Source organism: Gouania willdenowi, chromosome 14 (genome assembly GCF_900634775.1).
Source record: "Gouania willdenowi chromosome 14, fGouWil2.1, whole genome shotgun sequence".
NCBI lineage: Eukaryota > Metazoa > Chordata > Actinopteri > Blenniiformes > Gobiesocidae > Gouania > Gouania willdenowi.
Genome location: NC_041057.1, coordinates 1,930,941 through 1,942,630, shown reverse-complemented (window position 1 = coordinate 1,942,630; position 11,690 = coordinate 1,930,941). Strand labels below are relative to the sequence as shown.

Here is an 11,690-nt window from a genome sequence, read left to right as displayed (position 1 = left end):
GTTATTGATATATAAATAAATGAATTTATAAATAAAAACCTTTATAAAGGCCTTTATGAATGAGGGATTTTGCTCCTAAAAGAATATTGTTATTATAAAAAATAAATAATAGGGGGTCCATGTCACAGTATTAATTATAAATAAACAAATTAAATAAATAAATAAATAGATAGATAAATAAAACCTTGGCCCTTATGAATGACGAATTTTGCTCCTATTATTATTATTATTATTATTATTATTATTATTATTATTATTATAATAATAATAATAATAATAATAATAGGGGGTCCATATTACAGTAAAACTAATAATTAAATAAACAAATAAAATAAATAAGCAAATACTTGGCCTTTATGAAGCAGGAATTTTACTCCAAAAAAATAAAAAGACAGTCCATATCAAAATATTAATAAATAAACAAACAAATAATTAAAAAAACTTGGCCTTAATGAATGATAAATGTAGCTCCTAGAATGACATCATTAATAATAAATCTCCAATCCTAAAAGTCTACTGTTGCTAGTGTTGTGTAGTTGTAATAATTCCGACACTATGGGAGGTGCTTGAACCACTCTCATGTCCGCTCCCGGCGCGCCTGTCCGGTGCGCGTGTGTGTGACCGTGAGTGAGGAGGACCCTGACCCTAACCCGGTACCGGACCCAGACCCGGAGGCGGTCTGCTCTGAGTCTGGTACCCGTCATGGACTTCGTTCTGAGCGGCGTGGCTGCTTGCGGCGCATGCGTGTTCACCAACCCTCTGGAGGTGGTGAAGACTCGGATGCAGCTCCAGGGAGAGCTGAAGGTCCGCGGCTCCTACCGGGTCCACTACCGGAACGTGTTCCACGCCTTCTACACCATCGCTAGGGTGGACGGACTGGGCGGCCTCCAGAAGGGCCTGGTACCAGGGCTTTGGTACCAGTTCTTCATGAACGGGGTCAGACTGGGGTCCTACGCCATCATCGAGTCTTCGGGCTACATCCACACCGAGGGGAGGGTGAGCGGCCTGAAGGCCGTCACAGCGGGGGCCGGGGCCGGGGTGGTGGGCGCCCTGATGGCCAGCCCCATCTACCTGGTCAGTATGTGTTCTAACACACTGGTTCTCAACCTTTTTTAGGCCGTGACCCCCAAAGTTAAGGTCCCAGAGAGCGGGGACCCCCACTGTAGCTGAAGGTGGTTGAACATTGAAGAACAGTCATGTGGAGACAGGACCATCTATAAGGGGGAATAAAGGGGAGAGATTTTTGGGGTCCATCCATAAAGTCAGTAAAATGTTGGTTTATTGTTCTATGAATCTACATTTATTTATTCATCTGAATAATATCCACTGTTATCCAGGAACGTTTATTATTATTGTTATTATTATAGTCATCTTAAAGATGGAAATCCTGGTTTTAATCAGAAATAAAATGGTTCAAAGTGACCAAAAATGGTGGAAAATGTGGTGAAATGGGATTTTAAAAACCACAGAAATTGGTAAAAAAAAATTTGCAAATTATGGGTAATGGAATTTAAAATGAAATTGTCTATTTGTACGTTTGCCGTACGGACAATCCTTGGTGCTATTGGTACGGTTACCAAAGTACACATACGTATCTTAGGGTTAGTTTATATCCCAATATCACAACCATTTGAAGGGTTAGGTTTAGTCTTAGTCGTGACCTAAACTGTCCAATGAGCCATTGGACAGTTTAGGTCACATGATAGGTCAGTCATTGGCAATAACTGACCTATCACGTGACCTGACCAAACAGGGGCGCTGCGTACAGATAAAATGTCGGTATATTGATACGACAACCGTACGGATAGCCACTGCCATTTAAAAATGTAGGTCAAATTAGTTTAAACTGACAAATAATGCATTTACTAATCATGACTGTTGTTAAATTGGCAAAAACAAACATGAAATATGATGAAAAGAGGTTTAAAGTAACAATAATGGTGGAAAAGGTGATGAAATGGGATTTTAAAAACCACCGAAATTGGTTAAACATTGTAAATTAGAGTGGTCAAAAACGGACAGAAAAAAAAAAAGGTTTAGTGTCAATACTGGTTTATAAGTGCTGAACATATTTTTATTCATCTGAATAATATCCACTGTTATCCAGGAACGTTTACTATTATTATAGTCATCTTAAATCTAAATGTTAAATGTACATGTATATCAAAATGTTAAATGTAAATCTAAATGTTGAATATGTATATAAATCTAAATGCTAAAGGTAAATGTTAAATGTGAATCTAAATGTTAAATGTAAATCTTAATGTTAAATGTAAATTTTAATGTTAAATGTCAATCTACATCTACATTTTAAATCTACATCTAAATTTTAAATCTAAATCTAAATGTAAATCTAAATGTTAAATGTCAATCTACATCTAAATGTTGAATCTAAATCTTAATGTTGAATGAAAATTGAAATGTTCAATTTAAATGTTAATTTAAACTGTTTGTGTCCAGGTGAAGACACACCTCCAGAGTCAGGCCACATCCTCCATCGCTGTGGGACATCAGTACAAACATGAGGTAACATCACTGACTGAACCTTCATCATCATCATCATCATCATCAGTGGTTCTCAACGTTTTTGGGGCTTTAGTCCTCTATTTCTGAATCCAAGTTCCTTCTTTGTCCAACTACAATATTTTGCTTATAAAACTATTTAAAAACAACTATAGATCACAATGATGGTATGAACGAGTGATATTTTAAAGAATTTAATTTAGTAAATAAATGAAAATAATCAGTATTTATTCCAGTTGTTCTCAAACTGTTTTGGATCGTGACCCATTTGAATATCATAAATTTCAGGTGACCCCAAAGACATTTCTTTTTCCCTACAATTAGTTTTTGATCATGTTTGAGCTCATATTTATTGTTTTTTTTTTACTGCAATTTAGTTGAAATAGATTCATATTTAACATAGTGAAAGTATAGAAATACAGTTGTTTAAGATTGTTGTTTTTTTTTAAAATGAAAATACAAAAAAGAATAATAATTAAAAAATTTGATAAGTCTATTTAAATTTTTCAGAAACTCCAGGTGACCCCACATGGGGTCCTGACCCTAAGGTTGAGAAACCCTGATTTAGTGGCTCCTGAATAGATTTACTTCTATAGTTTTGATCATTTCTGACCCTGGGGTGGAACCAAGACTGACACTTTATTTGTTCATTTTCCTCTCTTTCTCATACCCTTATTCATCATCATCCTCTGCTCCTCTTCCTCCTCCTCAGGGCATGGTCCACGCCCTGGTGGCCATCTACAAGAAGCACGGCCTGGTGGGACTGTGGAGGGGCTCCAGCGCTGCCGTCCCCAGGGTCAGTGTGGGGTCGGCCACGCAGCTCTCCACCTTCTCCTCCTCCAAGGAGCTGGTCCTGGATCTGCAGGTTAGCGTCACTATTATTTGGCCCATAGTTTATAGTCATCTTAAAGATGGAAGTTCTTCTTTTAACCAGGAATAAAATGGGTTCAAAGTTGCAAATTAGAGTAAAACAGAGGGTTCAAATTGTCAATATTGGAACAATTAGTTTAAACTGGCAAATAATATGCACGACAAATGGTGAATGTGGTTAAATTGGCTAAAATAAGTATGAAATATGTTGAAAAGAGGTTAAAAGTGACCATAATGATCAACATATGTGACATTAGGTGTAAAAGTGGTGGAAATGGTTTATAAGTGCTGAACATGTCTGGAAAGTAGAAAATAATGTGTAAATGGGAGCAATATAGCAAAAATGCATTAAAAGGAGCAAAAATATGGCAAGAAAAAGTGATGAAATGTAGTTGCAGATGAAAAAACAAAGGTTTTCTTTGGTCATTTCAGTATTGTTGTTGTTTTGTCCATTTTGGAGTCATTTTGTGCATTTTTAATGCTTATGTGCATGTTTTTACTGTCATTTAATGTCACTTTGTGTATTTGTTGCTATTCTGTGTATTTGTGAATCATTTGTTTTGTTCGATTTCTTTTTTGTGCTTTGTGTATTTGTGTACTCTTTATGTATTTTGTGTATTTTTCTGTTGTTTTGTGTTATTGGATTGGTTAAAATTAAAGTGGGCAAAAACAGACAGAAAAAAGTGGTTAAAAAAAGGGTTCAAAGTGTCAATATTGGAACAATTATTTTAAACTGGCAAATAATGGGCATTATAGATCATGAATGTGGTTAAATTGGCTAAAATAAGTATGAAATATGGTGAAAAGAGGTTAAAAGTGAGAATAATGGGTCAAAATATGTGACATTAGGTGTAAAAGTGGTAGAAAGGGATTATAAGTGGTGAATATGTCTAAAAGTAGAAAAAATGAGTAGAAAAGTCATTGAAATGTGATATAGAAGAAAAAGTTATGAAAATAGGTTAAAATATTAGAGATGTCCCGATGCAACTTTTTCACTTCCGATACCGATATTGCAACCTTGGGTGTTGATCGGTCATGAATCACACATACTTTTATGACTTATTTTGTAGTGTGGAATGTTAGAAAAGGTTTGATCATGTGATGTTAATCAAACAGAGAACAATAGTCAACAATGGTCAGTATATGGTGGGAACAACTGAGGGCGGGGCCAAAAACAACTTATCAGAGCGCTTATATCAGAGATTTTAGATACAGTCTGATCAAATCTGATAATTGTTTTCTGGCTGATATCAATATTGGATCGGGACACCCCTATGAAATATGGCAAGTTTGGGTAGTGACAGAACAAAGGTAAAAGAAAATAAGCATAAACGGGCTCAAATTGTTAAAATGAGTCATTTTGTGTATTTTGGTTCTCCTTTTGTGTTAAATTTAAAAAAAATATTTCTTATATTTGTCCCTTCCTTTTTTGTTGTGGTTTAGTACGGTATATTTTTCTGTTACTTTATATTTTTTATGGTGTAATTTTGTTTTTGTTTTGTGTGTAATAATTTATCAGTCACTTTGTGTATCTTTGAATTTTAATTTCTGTGTTTTTGTTGTGGTTTTGTAAATTTTTTTATAATTTTATTAATATTTGTAGTTGTTTCGTGTGTTTTTGGAGTTTTTTTTGTTAAATAACTCATGAGTCACTGTCTTTTTTTTTTTTTCAACCTTTTGTGTATTTTTCTGTACTTTTGTATGTTTTTTTGGAGTCATTTTGTGTGTATTTGTTGTTTTTTTGTGTATTTTTGTTTCTATTTGGTGTGTTTGTGGAATAATTTTGTACAGTTTTGTGCTCGCTGTTGTATATGTTTCAGTCTTTTTGTGTATATTTGTTGTTTTGTGTTTTTGAAGTCAATTTGTGTAATTATTTTGTTGTTGGATTTTAAGTTTTAGTCATTTAGTGCTTTTATTTTATTTTTCTTGTCATTTTTTGTGCATTTCTGTTCTCGTTTTCTATACCCTATTTTTTTTTCGGTCAATTTGTGCGTTTGCTTTGGGGGCCACTCAGACTTCGACTGAGGGCCACCCATGGGCCGCGGCCCGGCGGTTGCCTATGTGTGTGTGTCAGAAGGTGAAGGAGGAAGTCCACCCTCTGCCTCCCACCATGTGTGCGTTGTTTCCACATGACGACACTTCTGAACAGAACAGAACACATGCCTGACTTTGGTCAATGATGAACTCAGGGGGGGCGGAGCCTGTTAACGGGACTCTATGGTCTACATAACTTTGCCTCTTTTAGAGAGGTCCCTGAAGGCAGCGTTGATGTGTGTTCTGTGTGTGCGTGTGTGCACTACAAAGGAACATTGTGATCTTCTGTGGAAACGTAACCTGACCCCCACATTCCCCTGGCCTCCTTATGGAATCCTGCACACTTACATAATCAGTGTGTGTCCTTCAGACAGAGCCTCACCTACACACTGACACACACTCACACCTTCACTTCCTGTGTTCACAGCACTGACAGGAAACCTCATCTGATTTCAAGGTCACGTGATCAATATTCACATCAGCATTTATAATAGTAACCAATCAGAGCCTTCACACAGGAAACATCAAAGGAACCGTATATTTTTCTTGTTGTTTTGGGATTTTTATTTCTCATTTTGTGTGTTTTTGGGCTCTGTATTGTTTATTTTGTGATTTAGCAGTCATTGTTGTGTACTATTTTTGTCAGAGTTTACGTTATGTTGTCATTTCGTGTAATTTAGTGCGCGACTCGGAATGTCCGGGAGGAGGAGGAAGTTGGGGGGTGGGGGGGGACTTGGAGGAAGGCCAAAATACAGTAAGAAAACATACAACTCTGACCCAGATAGCAAAATAATAAGAACTAGACAAGACCTGTATTTGTAAGGCAAATACATATTTGGTCCAGACCTGTGTCTGGATGTGTCTGAACATTGTCCCAATGAGATGACATACGTGTCATTAGTGCTGCATTAATAGTCGAGGAGGAGTTCTTGGACAAAGCAAGTTGAGGAAGAAAAATAATGATAATAATAACCTTTACAATTACAATGTATTTTAATTTTGTGTGAACCTACCTACTGTATATTCACCTGCTGATTACGGAAGAATGAAACAAGCTGGAAGTAAATTTGTTTTTTCTAGAGAGAGTAGAGACTCTATTTTTTCAGATTTTAGATTGTCATAGTACAAAATATTCTGTGGATTTTTAATAATCAGCTCTAAAACGGCTGGCAGTGAGGGGGGTAGCCGTTCTGAAAATGGCTGGCAGTGAATGAGTTAAAAAGAACAGTGAATACTCTGTTCGAGTGTTATTCGAATGTCTTGAGGACATAAAAGCATGGATGGCCCTTAACTTTTTCCATTTTTATATGATAAAAAGACAGTGGTACCACTGTGACCCCTCCTGTAGATCTGGGTTCATTGGTCCAGTATACCAAGCAGTCCATCACAAACCTAGGGGTTAAAATGAACCAGACTGTCAGATTAAAGCTTCTTCTGTCCAGGCAGCACTTTGGTCTTGCCCCGCCCTACTTCTCTGAGCTGCTACACCTTTACACGCCCGACCGGTCTCCCAGGTCAGCTGATCATTTACTCCTGAGGGTGTCAGAAACTAAACAGAAGTTCAGAGAGGATCATGTGTTTGCTGTAGAACGATCTACCTCAGCACCTTAGACACGCCTCTTCTCTGTCTGTTTTAAGTCCCATTCCTGTTCCTTGTCCTTTGACACCTAGTGAGGTGTTTTTATTTATTTTATTTATTTCTTTTACTGCACACCTTGTCAGGTTTTATGCCTTTTCATTTATTTAGTATTTCATTTTTATGCCTTTTCATTTATTTAGTATTTTAAATGTCGGTTATTTCTTGTGTGTTTTTGGAAGTCATTTTGTCCATTTCTTAGGGATGCACAGAATATTCGGCTGCTGAATATTGCAAAAAAAAGCAACATTCAGCTTTCGGTTTGGTGAGTTAAAATCAAGGCTGAATAGTAGCGTGTGACGCAATGACGTAATCAAACAACGTGCAGTGATTTAGAGTCGGAAAAGTGTGTGTGCGTTGCTGCAGAACCAGCAGCAGCAGCTCCTCCTCCTTTCCTCACACACACAACCAGACTCTCTCCTTAACACTCTCCGTCGTCCGTCACCGCGTAAAAGTTGGAAACCGTCTAATTCCACAACAGAGTCCGTTGTTAGCGCTGTGAGCCATGAATACGTAAACGTCTCCATCGTTTCCTCCTTACACTACACCAGGTCTCGCTGCATAGACTGGTGGCGTTAGCATGGAGTGCTAACAGCTGATGTGTGTAAACAATGGGTCCGTGGCTCCAAGCAGTGACTCCCAACACGATCAGCAGCAGAAAAATTAGTGCAGTTTGTATTTACATATATGGTAATAAAGTATAATATATATTTTATATTAAACAGCAGTGTTTGTTTTAGCTGTTAGATAGTTGGAGAGGGAGGAGCTAACATTCTAGGAGGCGTGTTAGGTGACGTCACCTGCCAACGTGGGTAAAATCCAACTGTCCCGTTTAAAGCTGACTTTATATGAAATGTGTAATAACAAGAGAGGAAACATAACTTTTTACACTTTGTTCCTCTGAATGAGGCTAAATTAATGTATATCACTGTAGACAAACATTAGAAAGTCATTTTTTCAACTTTGTTGTGGTTTTTTGAAAAGCAAAGGCTACTGGAATATCAAAAAAATGTCAGAATATTCAATAAACATTTACTTTCTTTAAAAAACATGTCTAAAAATGTATTCTAGGCTATTTATACACTATTAAAAAAAAATTGTGAAAAACTTACCAACCGCATTTGATATTCAATATTCGGCCAAGCGTTTATATTTTATTCGGCTTTGGCCACAAATTTTCATTTCGGTTCATCCCTACTACTTTTTGTTAATTTGCTGTTGTTGTTGTTGTGCTTTTCTGTTATTTTTGTAGTCATTGTATTTTTTTTGTTTTTGGAGACAAGTTTGCTTTCATTTCAGATTTTTTTTCCCGTTATTCTGTATATTTTTCTCTCATTTTGTCTGTTTTTGGACTTAATTATAGTGACTTTTTAGTTGTTTTATTTGTTTCTGAAGTTTTTGTCGTCCTTTTGTATAAATATCTGTAATTTCATGGTTTGCATTATATCTGAATAAATAAAAAAGTCACTTGATATTTAAAATTGTAATCAGATATAGTGATGCACGTATTGATTTTTTTTAAATAAAAATGTTATTGTTGTGTGTGTGTGTGTCTGTGTACTCTCAGTGACTCCTCCCACTGTTGTGTTCTCCTCAGGTGTTCCCACAGAACAGCTGGATGGTTCCTCTGACTGCTGGGATGATGAGCAGCGTGATGGTGGTGCTCGCCATGACTCCCTTTGACGTGGTGAGCACACGGCTCTACAACCAGCCTGTGGATCATCAGGGAAAGGTCAGTCACATTTCTCAGTGTTTCTCCTTTATTCACAGCACATTAGACTTATTTAGTGTGGCCTTCAAAGTAAATACACAAAACTACAGTAAAGACTATTGAAATCATCAAAACTACTCTAAAAACACACAGAATAACTAGAAAAATGTACAACAATAAGAGAAAAATGTACAAAACTAAAACAGAAATACACAAGATGACGACAAAAATAAGAGAAAAATGTGCAAAAAATACACAAAATGAAAACAGAAATACACAAAAGACAAATTACACAAAATTGAATAAGAATACAAAAAATTACTCTAAAATATTTAGGATGATAACAAAAAACCCAACAGAAATACACAAAATGAGAACACATTTCTTCCAAAAACCAACAAAATAACAACAAAACTACACTAAAGACATTTAAAACAATCATAATTACACGAGTACAAAAAGACAGAAAAATAAAAGAAGAAAACACAAATAAGTTGAATGTGTTCAGGCCCTTAAAAATGCAATCATTTGGTCATAAATAAAATAATAATAATAAAAAATGAGGTGCATTACAATAGGGTCCTACGCACCGTTGTGCTCGGGCCCTGATTACTACAAAAATACACAAAATGAGAATATAGTTTGTGAATCTGCAGAAAAAAACACACACACAAAAAGAGCATAAATACACACCCAGCCTTTGTAGTTTCCTGTATTAATGCTGTGATTGGTTGTTGTTCTGATCCAAACCTTGTTGTTGTGTTGTTGTGTAGGGGCAGCTCTACAGAGGATTCACGGACTGTTTCTCTCAGACTCTGAAAAAAGAAGGCGTGCTGGGACTGTACAAAGGACTGGGGGCCTCTTATTTCAGGCTGGGCCCCCACACCATTCTGTCTCTGTTCTTCTGGGACGAACTACGTAAATGTTACCAGCAGCAGGTAATATAGCAGCGGAAACTACAAAACTGAAGGTTAATAATAATCACGCCAATAGAAACACATGAAAACTGCTGTGAGACCATCACACTCCAGTTAGGGCTGGGCAATATATCCAGATATATCAAGTCTTCTGTTCTGACGATATAGATCGATATATTTTTATTTTATAGCTTATTTTGGATTGGAATAAAAAGGTGCTGTCTCTTAGAGGAGAAAAATCTAAAAGTGGCTCATATTGTGCAGCTGTTTGTAATAAATATTCTATTGTGTTTTTTTTGTTCTTTTATGTATTTTTGTGTTTATTTGTACATTTTTTTGTGTATTTTTGTTGTTCTCTTTTGTGTTTTTCTGTTTATTTGAAAAAAAATGTGTATTTTTGTTGTTGTTTTTGTGTATTTTTGTTGTTGTTTTTGTTGTTGTTTTGTGTATTTTTGTTGTTTTTGTGTATTTTTGTTGTTTTTGTGTATTTTTGTTGTTGTTTTGTGTATTTTTGTTGTCCCATTGAATGTTTGTGTTGATCTTATGTGTATTTCTCTGTAAATTCTGTGTTTTTGTGTATTGTTTGTTATCATTTTGTGTGTTTACTTTTGGGGGCCCCTAGCTGTCCATGTTTGTGAAACACGCACAAGAATTATTGTTTTTATTTTTTAACCATTCTTAAAGTACCCTGACGTTATTTTAGCTCATTTTGCATGCGAGAATTTTAACTCTGAAGACTTAATTTGAATTAAAGTTATCGTGATTTATATTGTATATCACCATTTTGAGAAAAAATATCTAGATTTTTTGGTCCATATCGTCCAGCCCTACCTCGAGTATGAAAACATTTCTGTTTCATTTCATTCCAAATCCTCACAACAACATGAACTTCCTGTTCTTTAAAGCAGTGGTTCCCAATCTGTGTCCCGTGTACTACTTTTATACATTTAAAACAGTGAGTGGAATTTATTTAACAATAGATAAATACAATGCAACTTTTATGTGATTACTTCAATAGTAATTAAATACGTCTTAGATTTAGCTAATTATTGTCTAGGAGCTAAGAGTGATAAAATGGCCTCTACAGCATAAAATAATTCTGTTTCAATAAATTACAAGAAAATATAGTAATTTATTGAGCAATTTTACTGTCAGTTTGTGGTGAATTTGTCCAAAAATAGATTTATAAATAATATATTTAACATTTTGATTTACATTTAATATTTAGGTTTAGTATTTAGATTTAACATTTAATGTTTACTTTTTACATTTATATTTACATTTAATGTTTAGATTTATGTTTAATATTTAGATTTTAAATTTAGATTTAAGATTTAGATTCAATATTTAACATTTAGATTGACATAATTTTACAAGAAAAGTAAATTAAAAATGATAATGTTCCTCAAAAGGAACTAGGAACATTTCCTGATTATTTTTAAATTAAATACATCTGTCCGAGTACCCCCAGCAATCTGCTCCTGTACCCCCAGGGGTACACGTACCCCTGTTTGGGAACCACTGCTTTAGAGAAAGCCTCAAACGTGGTTTTTGGTTTTTAGGAAATGTGCTAATAAACGTCCGAAAATCATGCCAAACATCCTTAATAGAGGTAAATATTGTTATTAATTTCATATTTTTATACTGAAGAAGTCAGTTTTGCTACACAATAATAATAATCTGTGTAATCACACGCTATTAGCCTGCACATATTTGTACCAAACACGGTTAGTAATCAATATTGTTTGTTAATGGTTAATTATTTAATTAATAACAATTGCTATTGATCATATTTTATGTTTCCTGCTGTAAAAGTGGGACGTGTTTATGCTACGTTAGCTTAGCCAGAGATTAGCAACAGGCGGCCCAGGGAGTCACTTTAGTGTGTTTTTGTTTTTATTACATTTTGTGTTTGTTTTCTGTTTTTTTTAAGTCATAAAAAGGTTTTTGTTGTCGCTTTGTGTTTTTATTGGGTCATTTTGTGTGTTTTGTGTTTTTA

At 35.2% G+C, this 11,690-nt stretch overlaps 1 protein-coding gene across 1 annotated transcript; it reads left to right on the top strand.

Annotated features, from left to right (window-relative positions):
• Positions 1-562: 562 nt before the first annotated feature.
• Positions 563-10,034, top strand: slc25a35 (solute carrier family 25 member 35). Its single transcript, XM_028466820.1, has 5 exons — positions 563-1,074; positions 2,461-2,526; positions 3,236-3,388; positions 8,661-8,795; positions 9,548-10,034. The coding sequence occupies exons 1-5, from the start codon at positions 703-705 to the stop codon at positions 9,719-9,721; spliced, it is 900 nt and encodes a 299-aa protein (XP_028322621.1). The 5' UTR covers positions 563-702; the 3' UTR covers positions 9,722-10,034.
• The last annotated feature ends 1,656 nt before the right edge of the window (positions 10,035-11,690 follow it).

Bases quoted from the DNA above. Each gene is read 5' to 3' on its own strand.
- slc25a35 (XM_028466820.1), top strand. From the start codon at position 703: ATGGACTTCGTTCTGAGCGGCGTGGCTGCTTGCGGCGCATGCGTGTTC. The intron at 1,075-2,460 runs GTCAGTATGTGT...GTTTGTGTCCAG, and splicing joins TGGCCAGCCCCATCTACCTG to GTGAAGACACACCTCCAGAG. The intron at 8,796-9,547 runs GTCAGTCACATT...GTTGTTGTGTAG, and splicing joins CTGTGGATCATCAGGGAAAG to GGGCAGCTCTACAGAGGATT.